Source organism: Mustela nigripes, chromosome 1, assembly GCF_022355385.1.
Source record: "Mustela nigripes isolate SB6536 chromosome 1, MUSNIG.SB6536, whole genome shotgun sequence".
Classification (NCBI taxonomy): Eukaryota; Metazoa; Chordata; class Mammalia; order Carnivora; family Mustelidae; genus Mustela; species Mustela nigripes.
The window spans coordinates 83,893,333-83,911,539 of NC_081557.1; the positions used below are offsets into that span (position 1 = coordinate 83,893,333).

At 53.2% G+C, this 18,207-nt stretch overlaps 2 protein-coding genes across 12 annotated transcripts in view; one reads left to right on the forward strand and one right to left on the reverse strand.

The window, feature by feature from the left end:
- KIRREL3 (kirre like nephrin family adhesion molecule 3) overlaps positions 1-10,112 on the forward strand; it is a 551,364-nt gene extending 541,252 nt beyond the window's left edge. For all 5 annotated transcript variants that reach the window (XM_059414007.1, XM_059413998.1, XM_059414010.1 and 2 more), the window contains one exon: positions 219-10,112. In XM_059414007.1, coding sequence (XP_059269990.1) covers positions 219-662 — 444 coding nt within the window. In that variant the 3' untranslated portion in view covers positions 663-10,112. The remainder of the gene's footprint in view (positions 1-218) is intronic.
- Positions 10,113-10,216: 104 nt separating this feature from the next.
- ST3GAL4 (ST3 beta-galactoside alpha-2,3-sialyltransferase 4) overlaps positions 10,217-18,207 on the reverse strand; it is a 31,341-nt gene continuing 23,350 nt past the window's right edge. For 6 of the 7 annotated variants that reach the window (XM_059414047.1, XM_059414028.1, XM_059414053.1 and 3 more), the window contains 10 exons: positions 17,977-18,049; positions 17,482-17,562; positions 16,554-16,651; positions 16,268-16,328; positions 16,027-16,134; positions 15,645-15,740; positions 15,359-15,548; positions 14,491-14,634; positions 11,186-11,329; positions 10,217-10,888 (listed from right to left, as the gene is read on the reverse strand). In XM_059414047.1, the coding sequence (XP_059270030.1) occupies positions 10,802-10,888; positions 11,186-11,329; positions 14,491-14,634; positions 15,359-15,548; positions 15,645-15,740; positions 16,027-16,134; positions 16,268-16,328; positions 16,554-16,651; positions 17,482-17,562; positions 17,977-18,049 (1,082 nt within the window). In that variant the 3' untranslated portion in view covers positions 10,217-10,801. The remainder of the gene's footprint in view (positions 10,889-11,185; positions 11,330-14,490; positions 14,635-15,358; positions 15,549-15,644; positions 15,741-16,026; positions 16,135-16,267; positions 16,329-16,553; positions 16,652-17,481; positions 17,563-17,976; positions 18,050-18,207) is intronic. The other variant, XM_059414043.1, reaches the window with a different exon arrangement.

The window sequence follows — 18,207 nt, forward strand, 5'->3', positions numbered from 1 at the left end:
CTCGCCTCCCCATGGCCCGTCTCCTCCCCCCCCCCCCCCCCCCCCGCTGCAGGTTCCACCCGCACCGCTGTGTCCCCAGCTGTCCTCTTCCTTCCACCCGTGTCTCCCCAGCCCTCCCTGGGTCGGGGAGGACAGGCTGGGCCTAGAAAGGCCCAGCCGTGGTGGGCGCCAGGCTGTGCCCGCCCGGTGACGCTGCTGTCGCTCCGGCCCCCTCCCAGGACCCCACCAACGGCTACTACAGTGTCAACACCTTCAAAGAGCACCACTCGACCCCCACCATCTCGCTGAGCAGCTGCCAGCCGGACCTGCGCCCCGCTGGCAAGCAGCGCGTGCCCACGGGGATGTCCTTCACCAACATCTACAGCACCCTGAGCGGCCAGGGCCGCCTCTACGACTACGGGCAGAGGTTCGTGCTGGGCATGGGCAGCTCGTCCATCGAGCTGTGCGAGCGGGAGTTCCAGCGGGGCTCCCTCAGCGACAGCAGCTCCTTCCTGGACACGCAGTGTGACAGCAGCGTCAGCAGCAGCGGCAAGCAGGACGGCTACGTGCAGTTCGACAAGGCCAGCAAGGCCTCCGCCTCCTCCTCCCACCACTCGCAGTCCTCTTCCCAGAACTCCGACCCCAGCCGACCCCTGCAGCGGCGGATGCAGACTCACGTCTGAGGATCCCAAACCGGGGCTGGGGAGGGCTGCAGGGGCGGGGGGTGGGGTGGGGGAAAACAGGGTCGTGCCACGTGCTGGCTCTCCATTGACTGTGGGTGTGTTGCAGCGGACCCCAGAACAGGCTGCCTCCAGGATAACCCCCCCGCCCCCCGGAGGGCCTCACCACCGCCCTCCTCCGAAGCCCTGATCAAGCACAAACCCCGATCCCCAGATCCCCAGCTGCCGTGTGCCAGGCGGGCGGGCGGGGTCGCGGTTCGAGGATGCAGCTGAGTGCTGTGCTGTGCTGTGTGCTGGACACTCCGGTCCCAGCCCTTTCCTGGAGGCCCACCCCCACCCCCACTACAGGCGCTCGAGGCAGCTAGAACTTGGCTTTCATGAAACTGCCGTCCACTCTCCGGCCTCCCTGTGAGCTCTACCCCCTTGCTGCCCACAGCCCTCCCCTGTGCCTGTTGCTCCTCCACAATCCTGGGGAGGGGGGTGGTGAAGCGCTTTCCAGCACTGAGCTTCCCCCCTCAACCCCCCCAGCGCCCCCTGCTGCTCAGAGCCCAGACCCTGGATGCTCAGAAGCCAGAAAGGGCCTCGGAGCATCTCTCCCACCACACTGACCGTGAGCCCACCCCAATTTGTTAGGTGTTTTGTGTCCATATTCTTGCAGCTCTGTCCTTGGACTTGAGGCCTCTGAACTCTGAGGTGGGACTGGCCCTTTCAGGGACAGATGTCCTGGGAGGAAGAGGGAGAGGCAGGAGGGAACACGGGCAGGCGCACCTGGGGAAACTTGCCCACCACTCCCCTCACCAGGCTGTGCTGTTCAGAGGCTCCCGGCCCACCCCTACTTTTTCACCACACCTCCCTTCCTCCCCTGCAGCACAGTCAGAGTTAATAGAAGAAGTGTGAGAGCTTCTCTGGGCCGGGGTTCTTCCAACTGTCATTGCAGAGAGCGTGTCCTGGAGCACGTAGGGCTTAAGGGGACTAGAGGTCAGGTCCTTAAAATGATGAGACTTGCTTCTCAGCTGCTGAATCTCCAGGGGCCTAGATCCACACAAGGAACGATGGTCCTGCCTTCAGTAGGGCTCCACAGGCAAGAGAGAAAGTCCATCTACACATCACCACCCCCCCACCACTCACCACCTGAAAATAAATGTTAGGGCCGTTACACCACCATATCCGTTCCGTCCTTTTGTTCCTGCAGAGCCGAGGGAAGAGGTCAAGGGCTCCGAGTATGATCTGGAAACACGAGGTTCTTTGCCCTCCTTTGATTCAGTTGTCCTAGATAATGAAAGCAGGTGATGATTCTGGTATTAACCGTACCCACAGGCAGGCTCCCTCCCCAGACAGTGGGCAAAGGCAGGACCCATGCCAAATACAGCGTAGAGGCAATGTGGTCGTACTGGGCTTTGGAGGGGTCATTCTAGGCCTTTCTCTTGGTGATGTTCTACAAGGAAAGCTCCTTCTGTCAGGGGTTCAGGGCAAAAGGCTCTCTTCAAAGAGCCTATGCCATGGAACTCCCTAACACTCTGAGTTTTAATTAATATCCGAATGGCCTTGTTTGAACGGAAGACTCCAGGTAGTGATGGCAGACCAGATGGGATGGACAGATAGGGGCAAGTTAGAATGTTGACAGAGTGGCAGGATCCAAAGGGAGCTTTGGAAAACGCAGAGTGTCCTTAAGGTTGGAGGTCCCTCCTAGGTTAGAACCCTTCTTGTCCAAGCTTCCCCAGTAATCCTTCCCCGTCATAGGAACCTGTACTCAAAAGTCTGTCCTTCTTTCCATATGTACTGATTCCTTCGATGGCCCCAACCACAGATTCTATACATAACCTTCCTAACTCCTCCACCCAGAAGAATGTCCTCCTTCTACCATATTTCCCATTGCCTCAAAACTGCCCAGTTCCCTAGGTAACTTCCTTTGCAGCCCTCATGCCCAAGAGAGTAGAAACTGATAAGAAATGTAAATGTATATCCCAGTCTACATCCAGCTCCTAGTGCCGTTCTGGCCCCACACAGATGCCAGGATATTGGCCCCTGTGCTCTCTAGGTCAACCTTGACAAGGCTGCTTCTTTCCTGCACATGTTTTGCTTCCACCAGCAAGGAACAAGGATCTAAAACAGATGCAAGGTGGTGTGCTGTGAGTCACGAGGAGGACTCAAAAGATTAGTCCATTAATTCCTCCCAGCCTTCCCCACCTCAGAGGAGGGTGACACCTGCCTCCTAATTTTCACCACACCTCCCTTGTCCCTTACCCCTTGCCCCAGTCACATACGCATACGTAGTTCTCATAAAAGGGTCTCCACCCATTCTTTCCTGGAATCTCAGGTCATGACAGCATAACCAGAAGATCAAGTGAGAACTCTGTTCTCCCGTAGAATGGAAGGAGCTCTCTCCCTCTCGAGCTTCAGGCAGTCAGGATAAGGATGTGAACTATCATGGCAGCAAGCAAAGAGCAGGGGCTGTGCTACCAACACCTGGCCACGCAGGGCCCAACCCCACGAGCTCTCTCCAATGCACGAATCCAGCAAAAAACGACTGAAGGGATAGGAGGTCCCAAGTAAGATCTTGGCAAAAGAGAAGAACAGAGAGGGGGGATATTAGCAACATCTGAAGGCTTCTGGAAGGTTGAGGTCTTGAGAAGGAGCCTAGACTGCACTCCATCCCCGCCTAGGTTGTCCCCAGCCCTATTTCCTTCTCGCAGAACAGTGAGGGCACAAACAACTGGTAAAGGGAAGGGTTAAAAAAGGTTTGGAGGCAGAGGGAAGCCCTGGGTTCTCCTGTAGGTAATTTCAAAGGAACTAAAATGAGCACTCTACATTTGTAATCTTATTTAACCTTCATAAAGGATCACCATTTTACAGACGAGGGCATGTGGCTTCAAGAAGCCAGTTTTGCCCAAGGTCACAGGGCTAACAAGTGGCAAACTTGTTATACACACATGAGCTCCCCTGTAAAATGTCTCCATCCAAAGCACAAACTCAAGGCCACTGTCATCCTAGAATATGATGAAAATGGCCGATGGCAAAGGCCACCTGCTGGCTCCCACCCCGAGATGGGGGTGGGGGGCATGCTAAGCAAGGAGAGACCACTGCTCCGTTAGGAAGGGACTGGCGTCCTCCACCTCCAGTCCCCAGACGACCTGGAAAGCCCACACTCCCGGAAAACAAAGCTATTCTGTGTATCCAGGCACCCCCACCACTTCCACCAAGACCAGTATCCAGTTTTCTGATAGCTTTAAAATTCATTATTGGCTCCCAGTCCCTGGATGGGAGCCCGGTTTCTGATTCTCAGGCTCGCTATCAGTCTGGAAAGCCCAGGGTCATTTCCAGTACCTCTTCGACTTTCATGGAACAGGAAGCACTCTCACATGATGAACTAGAATACCGCAGCAAATCCGTTTCTGATGAAGATGATTGAAACAAGTGCTCTAAAGTAATAGGCCTCGAAGCTGCCTTTAAGCTTCCGGAGTGGAGAGGACCCGGGGAAAAGAAAATAAACATGAGGCCATCCTTGGGAGGCGTCTCAGAACAGGAGAAAAGGAGCCAACAGAATTCCATTTCTCACCGCCTGCATGGGAGGCACACAGGGGGTGTAAGGCGTGTGCTATTATGAAATTTGAACTGAAATCCCAAGGTACACACCCCAGGTTTCATTAGCTCTGCCCAGGTATCATGTGTGTGGTTTGTGGTTTATGAGGGCACCAGAAAAAAAAAAAAAGACCAAGGTGGGAGGGGGTCCTGCCATTAGTTGATGCTCTAGGAAGCTTCCCCACCAAATAAACTCTTTATTAAAATTAGAAGTATAAGTAATTTAAATAAAAATGATCTTAATTTGCATAGAGATTTTTATTTAACATACCACTTGCTGTGCCTATTTAAAGATGAAGGACATCTCAGCTAAATCTTAAATTTTACTTCCCTTTTACAAAAAGTCTTATAAAAACCTCTAACCTAAGTTGTTTTTAGGAGCTGTAACTGCACACCAGCCATTTATTTGCAGCTTTAACATCGAAATTACCAGCAGTCTTTGAGAATCACTGATAAAGAGCTCTCACTCTGATGGTTACTTCTTGTTAGCAGTAAGGCTCCAATCATCTTTTCCCCAACCCCTTTATGTTTCAGTCTTTCTAACTAGGTCATAAAGTAGGGAAAATGAGAAAATTCTAAGCTAGTCATCTGTCTAAAAATAAAGATTTGTTTCCCTGGATGAATACATTCTTGATATAAGGAAAGGAGGACCATCCGTTCTGTCTCTCTAACTCCTATTCCTCCTGGGTCCATCTCCCCCTCCTCTCTAATGGCTAGGTCTTTGACATACGCTAAAAGCTTTCATTATCACAGGCCCTGTGGGTTTCTTTACTCCTACACAACCCTCGTCTTTAAAAGGCCTTTTGTGAACACACGCCATTCACAAGCGGCATCGTTGAATTGTGACCACATCCCCACTGCCACTCCATGTCCCCAGAGCCCCTCTCTGGGACAGCCCACCCCCATGGCCAGGATATCCTCAACCCCTGAGCTGGCTGATCAGGGACCCTGAGCTATGCAAAGCTATCTCCTTCCTTTGCTTCTTAACCTATGGCCCTTGAAAATATATATTTTTTTAAGATTTTATTTATCTATTTGTCAGAGAGAGAGTGTGTACAGGCAGGAGGAGCAGCAGACAGAGGGAGAAGCAGGTTCCCCGATGAGCAGGGAACCCAATGCGGGACTCGATCCTAGGACACTGGGATCATGACCTAAGCCAAAGTCAGATGCCTAACCGACTGAGCCACCCAGGCGTCCCAGGCCTTGGACATATTTTGGAGTGCTAGGAAACCATTCAAATAATGCTCCATTTTAACTGTCCTCTGTGTCATGAATCTAATTAATTAATGTTCAAAGACAAGGTAAATGGAGTCTCAGGAAACAGGCCTTCTTTGGAAGATTCTAGGTCTTAATTAACGGGGGCTTCTTCCGAAATCTGTTACCAATTATGCAAGGGAACAAGTGCTACTGAGAAAAGGAGCTGAATATGGGGATTCACCCTCTAGAAGGTCACCTTCAGTTAGGCAAAGACATTGTCAGGGGGATTAAATTAACAGATACCACTTTCACCCCCCTGTGTAAATTTGACCAGCAGGCAGTGTATTCGTGACACTATTGGACATCACATTTGAGAGAAGTACTGAACGAAGGAGGAATTTTCTGATAAGAACCTCCTCTCTTTTAATTTAAAAGTTTCTTAGCTTTCCTGCCATGTGCGCCTACAGCAGTGGGACAGAAACCTACCGAGAAAAAGAACTGGGTACCATCTCCCTACCAGACTCTTAACTTCTACTTTTGTGTGAGTTTTTCTTTTTTTTTTCCCCCCCTCAGGAGAGAAACATATCTTTAAGCAAGAGAAGATACTCCTTAAGTGTTAAAGTTGGTGATGTGTGTAAATAGTGTTTTAGGAAGCCTCAGAATAATAGATAGTTCTGGAATAGCTTAGTTCAGTAATTCCAACTTCTATCCCCTAGGGTGATTTCAACATCAGAGCCTTCTCTCATTCCCTCCGCCCAGCTCCGCCCAGCCGGGTCTTGCCATATTCTTGAGAAAAAGCTGTGTCTCTGCTGAGCGGTGGGTGAGCTTTAAAATGTTGGTCTTCTCCAGGAACCTAAAATCACCCCCAACAGTCTTTTCCCCAAAAAAACTTCCGTCATACCCTCTGTGCTGACCCTCCCGGACAGGGCTGTGGTCTAGCCCACCTGCTCCCACCTTCTCTGTAATCACTTTCCATGAAGTGGAGCCTTCTGATCCATTTGGGCTCCCCACACCAAATCTGACACCTAATGAGCTTCAAGGTTCATTTCTCGGGCACAGGATCCTCCAAGGGTCTCACTGCCAAAGAACTGGACCGGAAAACAGGCTATCACTACAGACACTCACCATATATCCCTCCCTAGACTTTTAAGCTGGAAAATTTTCCTGGAACTGTGTCTGGGTACAGAACCATGGGAATGCTCAAAACGAACACATAGTTGTCTGAAGCTATAATTAAGACATCGAGAAGGTCAGAGGGTGTAGAGGAGAGCATCCCAACTCTGAGACTGACCTTGTCAACCTTAGCTTAGGAACCCCTTCTGGAATGCCATCAAAATGGGTCATGTTGCCCAAGAAAGCACTTTCTCCAAAAACCCCTGAAGGCATCTGACTTCAGCTTGAAAATCACTGCCAGAGAGCAGTTTGAACTCACTGTTCACTGTTTGATTATGCAAAGCCTACATTTGAGTCATTTCACCAATGTCATACTTGTTGTGGGTGATTTGAAGACAAAGACTTTTCTGTATGTTACTCAGTAACTGCGCAAGTATTTTGGCCCTCCAGATGTATACCTCACCTGTTTCAAATGCTTTCCGGGATTTTCCATCACGCAAGGCAGCTTTCCAATCTAATATTTATATCATACTTTACAGTCTGCACAATGTTGTCACAACCATATTCCCATTAGATCCTTAAAACCTCACTGTGACACAGGCACGCGTGACACAGATGGAGGAGCAGAGGTGTACTTGGCTAATTACATGACAGCAGGGAGAACCCACGATCCGACCATCCGTACTTTGTGTGCACTACATCTTGCCGCCTCAAAGACAGAACTGTTTCCGAGCTCAAATTTTTTCATAAGCTAGACTGCCTCTGGGGTAATGCAACTGGATGTACTTATGTCCTCAGAAAGTGTAAATAAAAACCCGAAGTGTCCAAAATTAAGGCAACACCATGTGATGTGAATATAGAATATCATTTATTTAAATGTGCCCCTGAGCTACATAAAAGGCCTGAACTCTGTCTGACCCAGCTAGGTCGCGCTGGAGGTCCCTTCACTTCTCCGGGCCTCAGTTTCCCCCTCTGTCCACACTGGATGCAAATCTCTTCCACTCCCTCGCGGTCGAAGTCCCTCTTGCTCAGGCCTCTGAGGTGAAGTCAACGTAGGTCACGTGAAGGAGGCCCAGCCGGAGGCAGAGGAACCCTGGTTTACACCTGCTGAGCAAACCCGGGTCTCAGATCCCCCAATCCGACCAGGCCTCCCTCTGCAGCCGTCGCCAGGCCCTGAGCTGGTTGCCAGGGAGGCGCCGACCTCAGAGGAGGCGGGGAGCTGGGGTGAGTGCCCCAGAGGACTCCAGGGTGGACTGCGGGAGGTCGCCGCCCGTCCCCACCCGGTTCCCACACTGGCCAGCGCTGCTGCCCCCTGCCGCCCCTCGTGCAGCCCCACAACCCGCTCCCAAGACGCATGCGCGCCCGGGCCTCCGCCTCAGCCGCTGGGGGCGGGGCAAGCCCAGCGCCTTAGCTGCTCCGCTGCCTGTAGGCCAGCGGGAGAGAAGCGCGCCTGCGCCTAATTAACACCGTTCAAGGACACCAGGGATTAGGTTGGGCTGTGCGCGCAGACCAGACCCTGGAGTTGAGAGAGGCCGTGAGCTCATCCTGGAGTCTAGACTGCTGGAGCAGTGATGCTGGGTGCTTGTTAAATTTCCAGATTCCTGGGCTGCCTGGATAAGACCCAGGTATGCATTCTTAAATCACCCCCAGATGGTTCTGTTGTAAGTGGTCCTCAATGGCTGGACCACCCTCCCAGCTCAATCAATGTAGGAATCGGAGCATAGACATGGAGAAATGACTGACCCACGGTCATACAGAATGACATGCCAGAGCCCGGTGTGGAACCCGGATGCGTAGACGTGCACTCACATGCTTTCGCATCGTGTTCCCTACTTCCCCTCCTGACTCATTTTCAGGGCACGTTTGTTTAATCAGTACCAGGCAGACAGGGAGGCAGTTCATTCCCACTGGTTGAGCTAACGGAAGAACGAAGTCCCTTTCTCAGAACACCGAAAACCCCATCCAGCCGCTCCAAATCAAAGCTCTACTCCCCGTTCTGACTCTGACATTGGACCGGTTACTAAGGCACCCTGCAATGTGCCTTGGGGCTGGGGCACACTGGGGAGAGCTGAGCCCACCCAAAGGAACAATGGCCAATCTAGATGTGTTTGTCCCCTCCCCACAGACACTCTTATCAATATTAATTGTGAAAGTCATTGCATATGGCATCAGAAGCGTAACCCAACAAGAATGTAAAACGCTCCCTCATCTATATGCATGTGTGTGGAGTTTGGGGGGAGGTGTGGGGGGTTTGACCCATCCCTGTGTGCTCGATTCTGGCTCAAGTTTAGGAGTGTTCAGTAATAGGCAGTGGCCCCAGTCCAGGACAGCTGGATCATATGTGCTGACAGCCACTTTCAATGGCCCTGGATGGGGAAATGGACACTCCCTTGAATACCCTCACGAGAAGCTGCTAGGCAGGCACCAGGGATAAGCAGAGCTCAGATCCCTGCACACGTTCACACCCCTGCTGGAGTCAACAGGTTGTCCCCCACTCTCCCCACCACCAACACCCAGGTCAAAGCCTGGGAGACAAAGCTTGCCCCTGTAGAGTGGAGAGGGCTAGGGGCTGCAGAGGCTGGGGCCGTATTTGCTTTCAGACTCCCCTTCTCCCCTAGGGAGAGAGCGGTTAGCAAAGTAATGCCAGCAGGCTTTTGAGAGAGCAGGCAATTCTATGCCCAGGGATGGTCCTCAGGACTGTTTTGTGGCCTGAGGATGGTTGTTTGCAAGGCTTCTCCAACATTCGGCCCAGAAGTGGGTCATCTTCCCCTGCTTCTCCCAGATCTCTGCCCCTCGTTATCTGTCCTGTCCCAGTCTCACTGTCTCAAAACCTCAAGGCTGCAACTCTTTCCGAGAAAGCCAGGAACACAGCTGTGAGTCCCATTCCCTGTGGGGGAGTTCCAGCTCTCCCTTCTGGCTCCAGATGTAAAGAACAGCTGTGGGGGTGGAAAGATGCCCAGTTGGCAGCTAAGCAGGGCCTGGAAAGATGGAGAACAAAGCAGGGAGATACAGGCAAATGGCAGGGCTCTCCTAATTCTAGAAACCCAGGGAAAACAGCATTTGTCCTCTGGCCCGGCAACCGGCTGGAAAGGCCTTGCCAAATCCCTCAGACGTGGCCCAAACCCTGCCCATCCCAATGCTGACAGCCTGGGCCACTGGGCAGGACCTTCTGTAAACTCCATTTTATGATTCCCACTTAATCTGAGAAAGGAAACTTGGCTTCCTTTGTCTTACTCCACCCCTGTCCTCAAACACACACCTCCCAGCATGAGGTTTCAGAAAGGAAGGCCTGGAGGGGGAGAGAGAGGGAGCGGGGAGAGGAGGATGGGTTTCCGCCACTCCCTTCTGGCATCCTCTTGCCTCTCCCTACCTTTGGGATGTAAACCAGGATGCAGAATGCCAGGCTGGGTGTCCAGCAGACAGCCCACTCTGGGTGCCACCTACTTGCCTGCTTCACCAGGGTGACAATGAATGACTTGGCACCAAGCACTGGACCCAGTAATTGTTTCTTGAATGACCGTGGCCTCCTCTGGGTCCCACAGGGTCCCAGAGACACTGCTGGTCTTTACCAAGCCTGTCTAGTGCTAGGAGAGGGTGCCTCTTGCCATGACCCACTTGCCCCCATCCATGTCCTCCCCAACCTAAAGGACACAGGGTGTTACAACTGCTCCCATTTTAGGAAAAATAGTTTAATGTTAGGTTTCAAACCTCTTTTCTAGATGAGGCCCCATTCTCTGTGGGACCCCCATCCCAGTGCTCTTCCCATGCCTGCTGGGAGGTAGCAGCCCCTCTTCGAAGGGCACCCACCCGCTCCAGACGCCCCTGCCCTCCTGGGAGGCCTGCTCTGGGGCTAGGCTTTAGCAGGCCCTGCACTTTTGTGTTTTTATCAAAAGTGGGCAGAACACTGTATTTTGCCCCTTTTTTGATGCCATGGGACCAGCCCGTGGCACGTTCCTACCCTTTAATTAAATAGCCCATTAAATAAGCCCCCGGCACTGGTGGAGAGGGGGCACCACGGCACAAAGCCCGTGCCTCCGATGGCCTCCAGCCACCCCGGGGCCTCCACCCTGACCAGATCCAGCCGCCTTGAGAACAGCCAGGGGCACGGCCCTGACTCAGGCCTGGCCAGTACCAGGACCCCTCTCCACACAGGGGAGGGGGAGTCCAAGTGGGTCACCAGGCACCCCACAGCCACGGATGGGGTCGTTCAGGCGGCAGAGTGGGCAGACAGGTGGATACAGCTTCTGCCCCAGTCAGAAGAATGTGAGATTCTTGACTACTCCGATCTCCAGCATCCGCTTGATGGCCAAGGCCTCCTGGGAGACATTGTGGCCTGATCCCTGTGGAGACAGCCAAGGAAGCAGACTAAGGGACTCCCAGGGACCTCCCCGACCCAAGGAGCACTCTCTGATGCTCCCCACAGCCCCCGCACTTCTAGGAACTCCCTGCCCTGGGCTGGCTCCCACAAGAACAGCACGACCTGTATGGCCAGATACTGAGGACTCCAGCCAGAAGATCAGGGGTCTGAGTTCCAGTTCTGATCCTCGAGCAGCATCCGAGCCCTTAGCACCACTCTCACCCCCACCCCAGGGGTCCCCAGCTCTGTCCCAGCCGGCTTGGAAGCAGGGGCCGCTTACCGCCATGGACTTGAGTGTGATCTGTTCATAGTAGTGAATGGTCTGCTTCCTGTTGTGGGCGTCTGGGTAGCCAAAGCCGGCAATATGCACCAGGTCGCAGAGGTGGAGGGCCAGCGTGATGGCCAGCAAGCCGGTGGTGGGCTTCTGAGAGGGTTGGGGGGGGTAGGTATTAGAGGGGGCCCTGCACCCATCCCCGCAACAAACTTTCACGGAAATGTTCTTCCTCTGTGCCGTCTACACTGCGGTCACCAGCCACATGCAGCTTCTGGGCACGGGGCTGGTGCAGATGCACATGAACTGACTCTTTCACTTTATTTAATTGTATACTTAATTTAATTAACTTAAATTTAAATGTAAGTAGTCACAGGTAACTCAGGGACTCCAGGCTGGGAAGACCGGCCCAACACGCCTCGGGGAGGGCTTGGGAGCCCATGGGAGGGCTCGAGGCTTGGGCCTCGAGGCAGTGATTCCGCGTTGAGCGTTTTACCCTGCAGAACACGAGTGTGTCCGGTCTTCACAAAAGCACTTGGAGGTGGACACATTTTACAGATGGGGAAACTGAGGCTGACAACTTTGTTCAAGGAATGGAAAGGTTCTGCTCTCTGCCTTGGAAACCCTCACCGCTTTCAGAAAACCTGGGGGCCACCCCACTCACGGGCTGTGTGGCCCTTGATGAGGATGGGCTCTCGCCTTCCCTGAAGTGGGGACAGCAGCACTGTTCCCACCCACCTTATGGGCTGCTCTGGGGGAAGGGGGAGACCTACTTTCTCCATCCCTAATTTGTCCACGGGGATGGGCAACGTGACACCCTAACCTCATGAATCTTGCCTTCCTTTTTTTTTTTTTAAGATTTTATTTATTTATTTGTCAGAGAGATAGAGAAAGTACAGGCAGGCAGAGAGGCAGGCAGAGGCAGACGGAGAAGCAGGCTCCCTGTGGAGCAAGGAGCCCCATGTGGGACTCGATCCCAGATCCCTGGGATCATGACCTGAGCTGAAGACAGCCGCTTAACCGACTGAGCCACCCAGGCGTCCCGAATCTTGCCTTCCTCAGCTCCAACACCCTGCCTTCCTGACCGCTTCTGCCGCCCACTCCCATTTACGAACCGCTCCCTGGACCAGCCCAGGTTTGGCCCAATGTCCCTTCTGAGCATTGCCGTCATTTCATCTGTCTCTTCCTGCTGGGGTTTTCCCCTCCTGTTGTTCTGACTACCACTACATTCTTACCCAGTTCACATGTTCGCTGAACCACATTCCCGGGGCCTGCTAGACCGCTCTGCCTGGTCACGGGCTCCTAGAACCCGCCAGACTCCTCTCCCCCTGAATTCCCTATATTAGTTAAGCATGTTACCACCCAGTCAACTGTCTAAGCTGGAAACCTAGAATTATGAGAAATCTCTCAACTTCACCTGCAAAATAAATGGTGTTGCAGGAGGTCACTAAAATAGCCCCCAGTGACCCCTGGGTGCACGTGGAACCTACCAATCTGAGACGTAGGACATGATATTCAATTGCCCTATAGGGGCCATTGGCCCTAAGACAGAGAGAGCATCCTGGCAGGCTTGACCTCATGAGCTGAGCTTTAGCATCTTGGTCTAGAGGTCGGCAGTGGAGGAAGTCAGGGCTGGGACACACAAGAAGGATTTATCGTGCCGTTGCCGGCTGGAAGGTGGAGGGGCTCTCTCAAAAGAAACACACACAATCTCTAAGAGCTGAGGGTATCAAGGTTGAAAGCCAGCAAAGGAAATGGGACCTCAGTCCTGGAACCATAAGGATCTAAATACCTCTGACAAGAAGGACCCTGGAAGTGTGTTCCCCCTACCCCACTCCAGCCTTCAGATAAGAATTCAGCCGTGCCCCGCTGGACCACCGAGGGCCAGAACTATGAGTTTATCAGTAGGCAGTACTTAAAGCCACTCAGCTCTGGTGGTTTGTTAGGCAGCAATGCGAAGCTGCTATATCCAGGGCATGCCTTCCATTTCCCCCTCCCACAGTCAGAAGGTGGGTCCTGGTTCTTCTCTTGTCTCCCCGCTCCAGCCTTCCCCCTCTGCCACACACCCGATCAGGGGCATAAAACGCCTCCTTGTTGCTCCCCTCCACTTCATTTGTGCTAGAACTCAGTGCTGGAGGAGCTGGTTGGTCTTGCCAAAGGAAATACCCTTTCTCCAAGTCCCTGCCTGATGGGCTCCATGACCCCTCAAAGGCCTAACTCCAAGACCACCTCCTCTGGTTGGGGGCGGGGGGACTCCCAGCAGAGGTCTGCCCCTCCTCTCAGGTCCTCTAGCATTGTGAACAACTCCCTACTAGGGCATTCTGCCACGCCATGTTGCAACCTGTATGTTTATTCTGCTAGACTGAGTGTCCTCAGGGCAATGTGCATGTCCTACACCCCAAGCGTGCAAACGTGGGGCCAGGGACTGAGCAGCCACAAAAGAAGGCATTCAAACTAAGCTGGATCAGAGTAGATATTCAGTGAGGAATAAAATTTTTTGCTGAGAAATTTGGCAAATACAGTGAGCATCCCCTGTGTACTAATCTCCGTGATAGGTGTGTTATATAATTGTGTTTTTAAATTCTACAAGGGCCTTAAAAGGTCAGTACGAACACTGAACACCGTCCTCACCACACAGATAAGGCTCCCAGTGGCCAATCTGCCCAAGGCCACAGAGTAAGAGGCAGGACAGCCAAGTCCTGGCGATGTTTACTAGCTATCTCCGATGACTACAATCCCACACGGCCTCTCTAGGAGTTCAGACGGCACGTGTGGAAGTCCTTGGGAAGGTAGGGCTAAAACGCAAACCACAGCTTGCAGAACTGTACTGTGACTCCCCAACCTGACACATGGCTCGGAAGCAGGGCACACGAGACAAAACGAAGCTCAAGCTTGGAATCCATTCCAAGATAAGATCACAGATAAAGTGACCTCACAGCCAACTGCAGACATTCTAAAGTCAAGGCCACAGACTGTTCCAGCAACTCCCTAGTTTATAAATTCTGACCAGCGCCTGCCAAAGCCTCTAACTCTGGCCCTGAGCCTTGTAAAAACGCTCCCCTAACTTCCTGCTCAGCAGACATCCCCCCCCAACTCTCCCCGCCCATAGCCAAATACACTGGACTGAATACAGGGGTGTGTGGGGCGGGAGGCCGTCTGGGGGCTGTTCAAATGCAAACTGGGGTCTCTGTTGTTACTTTCCCCCTCTTGGGGTCCTCCAGGGCTTCCCAAGCCTCTAGAAACATCCTGTCCCAGCTTCCCACCTCTGGCTTCCCTACCCGCCACCCACCGCCACCCACCAACACCCCATGCACCTGTTTAATCTTGCGCGGCTGCTGCATGGGCAGGCTTAGTAGCTTGTCCGCTGCAATCTCCATGAAGAAAGGGTTGAGAATCCGAACCTGCCTGGGGTTGACGTCCCAGATGAGGGGAGGCTGCTTCCAGAAGCCCTTTCGCACCTGTGGGGCATACGATTGGAAGGGAGAGATAGGGTTGTGGGCACGCCTGTTTCTCGAGTCCAGCCGGGCTGTGCTCAGCAGGCAGATGGGGTCCATGTGATGGCGGAGGCCCCCAGGAGTGCAGGGTGAACCGGGAGGGACGTGGAGGCCAGGCCCGCACCCAAGAGGGAAAGGGCGACCAGAGAAGAGTAGGGTGAGGTGGGAGGACCCTACTGGTGGTGGGCGGGGTGGGCAGTGACAAGCTGTGTAGGGTAGCGGGTCCAACTACTGCCCACTTCCACCAAACAGGTGGAAGGGGCTTAAGCGTGGGGCTGCGTAAACCCTTGGTGAAAATGCTTGATGGGACCAGTGTCAGCATCTGACTAGATGAGAAAAAGACACAGGGGACACCACCCAGAAGGACAGACCTCCTGTTCTAGCCTACCCCTGCCTGGAGAGGACTACTGACCAGCTGCTTTCCTCCCAGGTGTCTCACTGGCACACACATTTTCTGGCAGCTTCCCTGGCCCGGGCAGCCTCAAGCTTGGAGTGCCCACCGCATGCCCGCAGTTTGTCAGACCCTGGCTGCTGTGGTGGCTTCTCGGAAGCCCCACAGAACACGGAGTTCACACCTTCCCCTCCTGGGCTCTTTCACAGGGCAGACATTGTAGAGCGTGAGCTTCTCAGACAGGCAGGGTCCCGTCTCGGAGCCCCGCCCCCTCCCCTCCCTCGAGTCCCCGCTCACCCTCTTCTTGTCACTCAGGATGGTCTCAATCCAGTGGAAGTCCATCGCCTTGAAAGCTACCAGGACGAGGAGTGTGTCTGGGTTATTCTCCACTTTGGGGTTGAAGTGGGCGGACTCAGGGTAGAAGAGACGCATGGTGGTCTTAGAGCCCACATCACCCTCGTAGCCAGCCACAGGGGCATTGTTCAATCTGAAAGGCCGGGAGGAGGAGGCCCGTCACGTGGAGGCCCACGGGCCTGTTGACAGTCCCTCCCAAACAGAAGGGACGAGCGCCCAAGCTACAGACCTGATGACCACGTCGTACTTGTTGATGGCGTCCCCCAGTGAGCTGTTGCGAAGCCGGTGCCCATTCCCCACCACCACGCAGCGGCGACACTTGAGACTGCGGTGGGAGATGGTGATCAGCCCCCGGGGAGACCCCTGCGCCTGTGCTGCTTAACTCCTGATCTGGGTCTGCCTGGGGCCCGCCTTAGGATTCCTTCCCAAGCTGCCTCGGCCTCTGATCCCCACAGAGCCGGCATCTCCAAGGAGTCCCACTTAGGGTCCTGCTGACTCCCCAGCTTTCACAGCAGAGGAACTGAGCAGAGAACAGAAGGTGGAGGAGGAGAGGAGGGAAGGCTCCTAGTGGGGTCTAATAAGAAATCCCATTTCAAAGCCCCCTCGCCTACCCAGCTCCGCATGTCGTCAGGGCAATACCCTGCCTGCTCCGGTGCCCAGATGCCCAGGCCCAGTTGCCGTGGATACTGGCGTCCCTGCCTCCCCTGGAGACAGGCAGGCTGGAAAGAAGGGTCAAATTGGCCCCAGGGGAGCAGAGATAGGAAGCCTCGCTGGGAGGTGCTGGCCCATGACTATCTCTGGGAGGCAGAAAGGAGAAGGTGCCCAGACTCGGGGCAGGGACTGTCTCCTTACCTCTGGATGCTCTCTGGGATGGAGTAGCTGGTAATGGCTAGAACCCGGAGGAGCAGGTCTTCTACAAAAAGATGCAGATTGAGAGGGGCCGATGACAACAGCCAGCTTCCCAAAGGCTGCCAGCTCTCCCTCCACTGCTCCTCAGAGCCTCTGCTGCCCCCTCCACCCCTGACCTCAGCATCGGAGCCTGGTTCAAAGCGTGGGCACTGGGACCATGAGCAGCAGAGAGCGAGAAGCAGCGTGGCCGAGGTGAGCCCACCATGCCCATTCACCCAGCCACTCTTACCACTCCCTTTGGTCCCGTAGGGCAGCTCATAGGCAGACGGTGTCTTGACCCAGAAATAATCCTTCAGCTGCAGGAAGATGGGCTGATCTCGGGAGTAGCTGCAGAGGTGAACGCAGGGCCGGGATGAGAAAGGGATTAATCTTAAAGAAGCCAGAAGCCAGGGTCAGGTGAGGCCCCTGACTAATATTCTATATGTCATATATAGTAGTATGTAATATTGCATATAATAGTTATTATATATCATGTATTAATATAATATATATAATCATATGATATTTTAGTGATATAATTATATGATATTTTATGGTATAATAATATATGTTATATAAACTATATATTTATATACTTAAATATATTAAATACTTTAATATACAGTAATATATATTCATGGTTATGTTTTTATATAATATATAAAAGTATAATATATAATAACATTATATATAATAAACACATTATTTATAATATATAAAAGTAAGGTATAATATATAATATTTGGGGCCCCTGAAACCTCCAACTCAATGTATAAATTATATTTATGGGGCACCTGGGTGGCTTAATCGCTAAGCACCTGCTTTTGGCTCAGGTCATGATCCTGGGGTCCTGGGATGGAGCCCCCCGTGGACCTGCTTCTCCCTCTCCCACTCCCCCTGCTTGTGTTCCCTCTCTGGCTGTCTGTCAAATAAATAAAAATATTTTAAAAATTATATTTATATATTATATAATATTGTATATAATAACATAATTATTCTGTCTTCCTATATTGCTTATATATCTGTATGTTCAAGGGCCTCTCCTCCCCTCACGGGTCACCTAACCCATGTCCACTAACACGTTCCCCTCCATCTACGCCAGCACTGAGGCCCCCACCCTCTGAAACTCCCCACCCACCTCACCCTATGCCCGCCCCACCTCAGCCTTAAGAACTTACTTGCCAAACAGCTTAGAGGCCTTCCTCTCCACTTCCCCCTGGAAGCATGGCTCCTTCTTCTCTGGGATGGGAAAATAAAAACTAGAGACAGAAAAGGGAGGAGGCAGGAGCTCCAGTTAGACCTCTCCGGCCCAGGGGCCAGCGTCCCAGGCAGCCTCCACTTTCTCCCATGACATAGGTCCCCAGGTCCCAGAAAGTGATGCACAGGGTAGAATCATCTCAACCCAAGTTCACTCTGAGACCAACTCACAGCAGATCCAGCTCTCCTTTCTCTGAGCAGCTCTAATGAGGGGTTACAAACCCTGCACCCCGAACCCACTACCTAACCTTCCTGGAAGGATTTCACGCTAACAGCTAAAGGAAGGGGCCATACCCTCGCCCTCTGAACCCTCCCAGGCCCACTAGGTCGGCCACCCCCTGACACTCCATCCCTGAGCCCATTGCTGAGAAGAACCAACGGAAGGACCGGGAAGCTGGACCCAGAGCTCCAAGTACCTGTCTTCCCGGGAGATAGAATACCACACCATGACGACCAGGACCAGAGCCAGCATGGCCAGGAGCTTCCAGCCTGCAGGGCACATGCACAGAGGAGCTAGAGGCAGGGACAGGCAGAGACAGCCCCAGGCCACCGACCCTGTTTTGGGCCCCTGCCACCTCCAACTCAAACAGACCCAGTCCCCAGCCCTCGCCTAGCCGTGGTTTTCCAGCACCGGGCTTGAGCCTGTG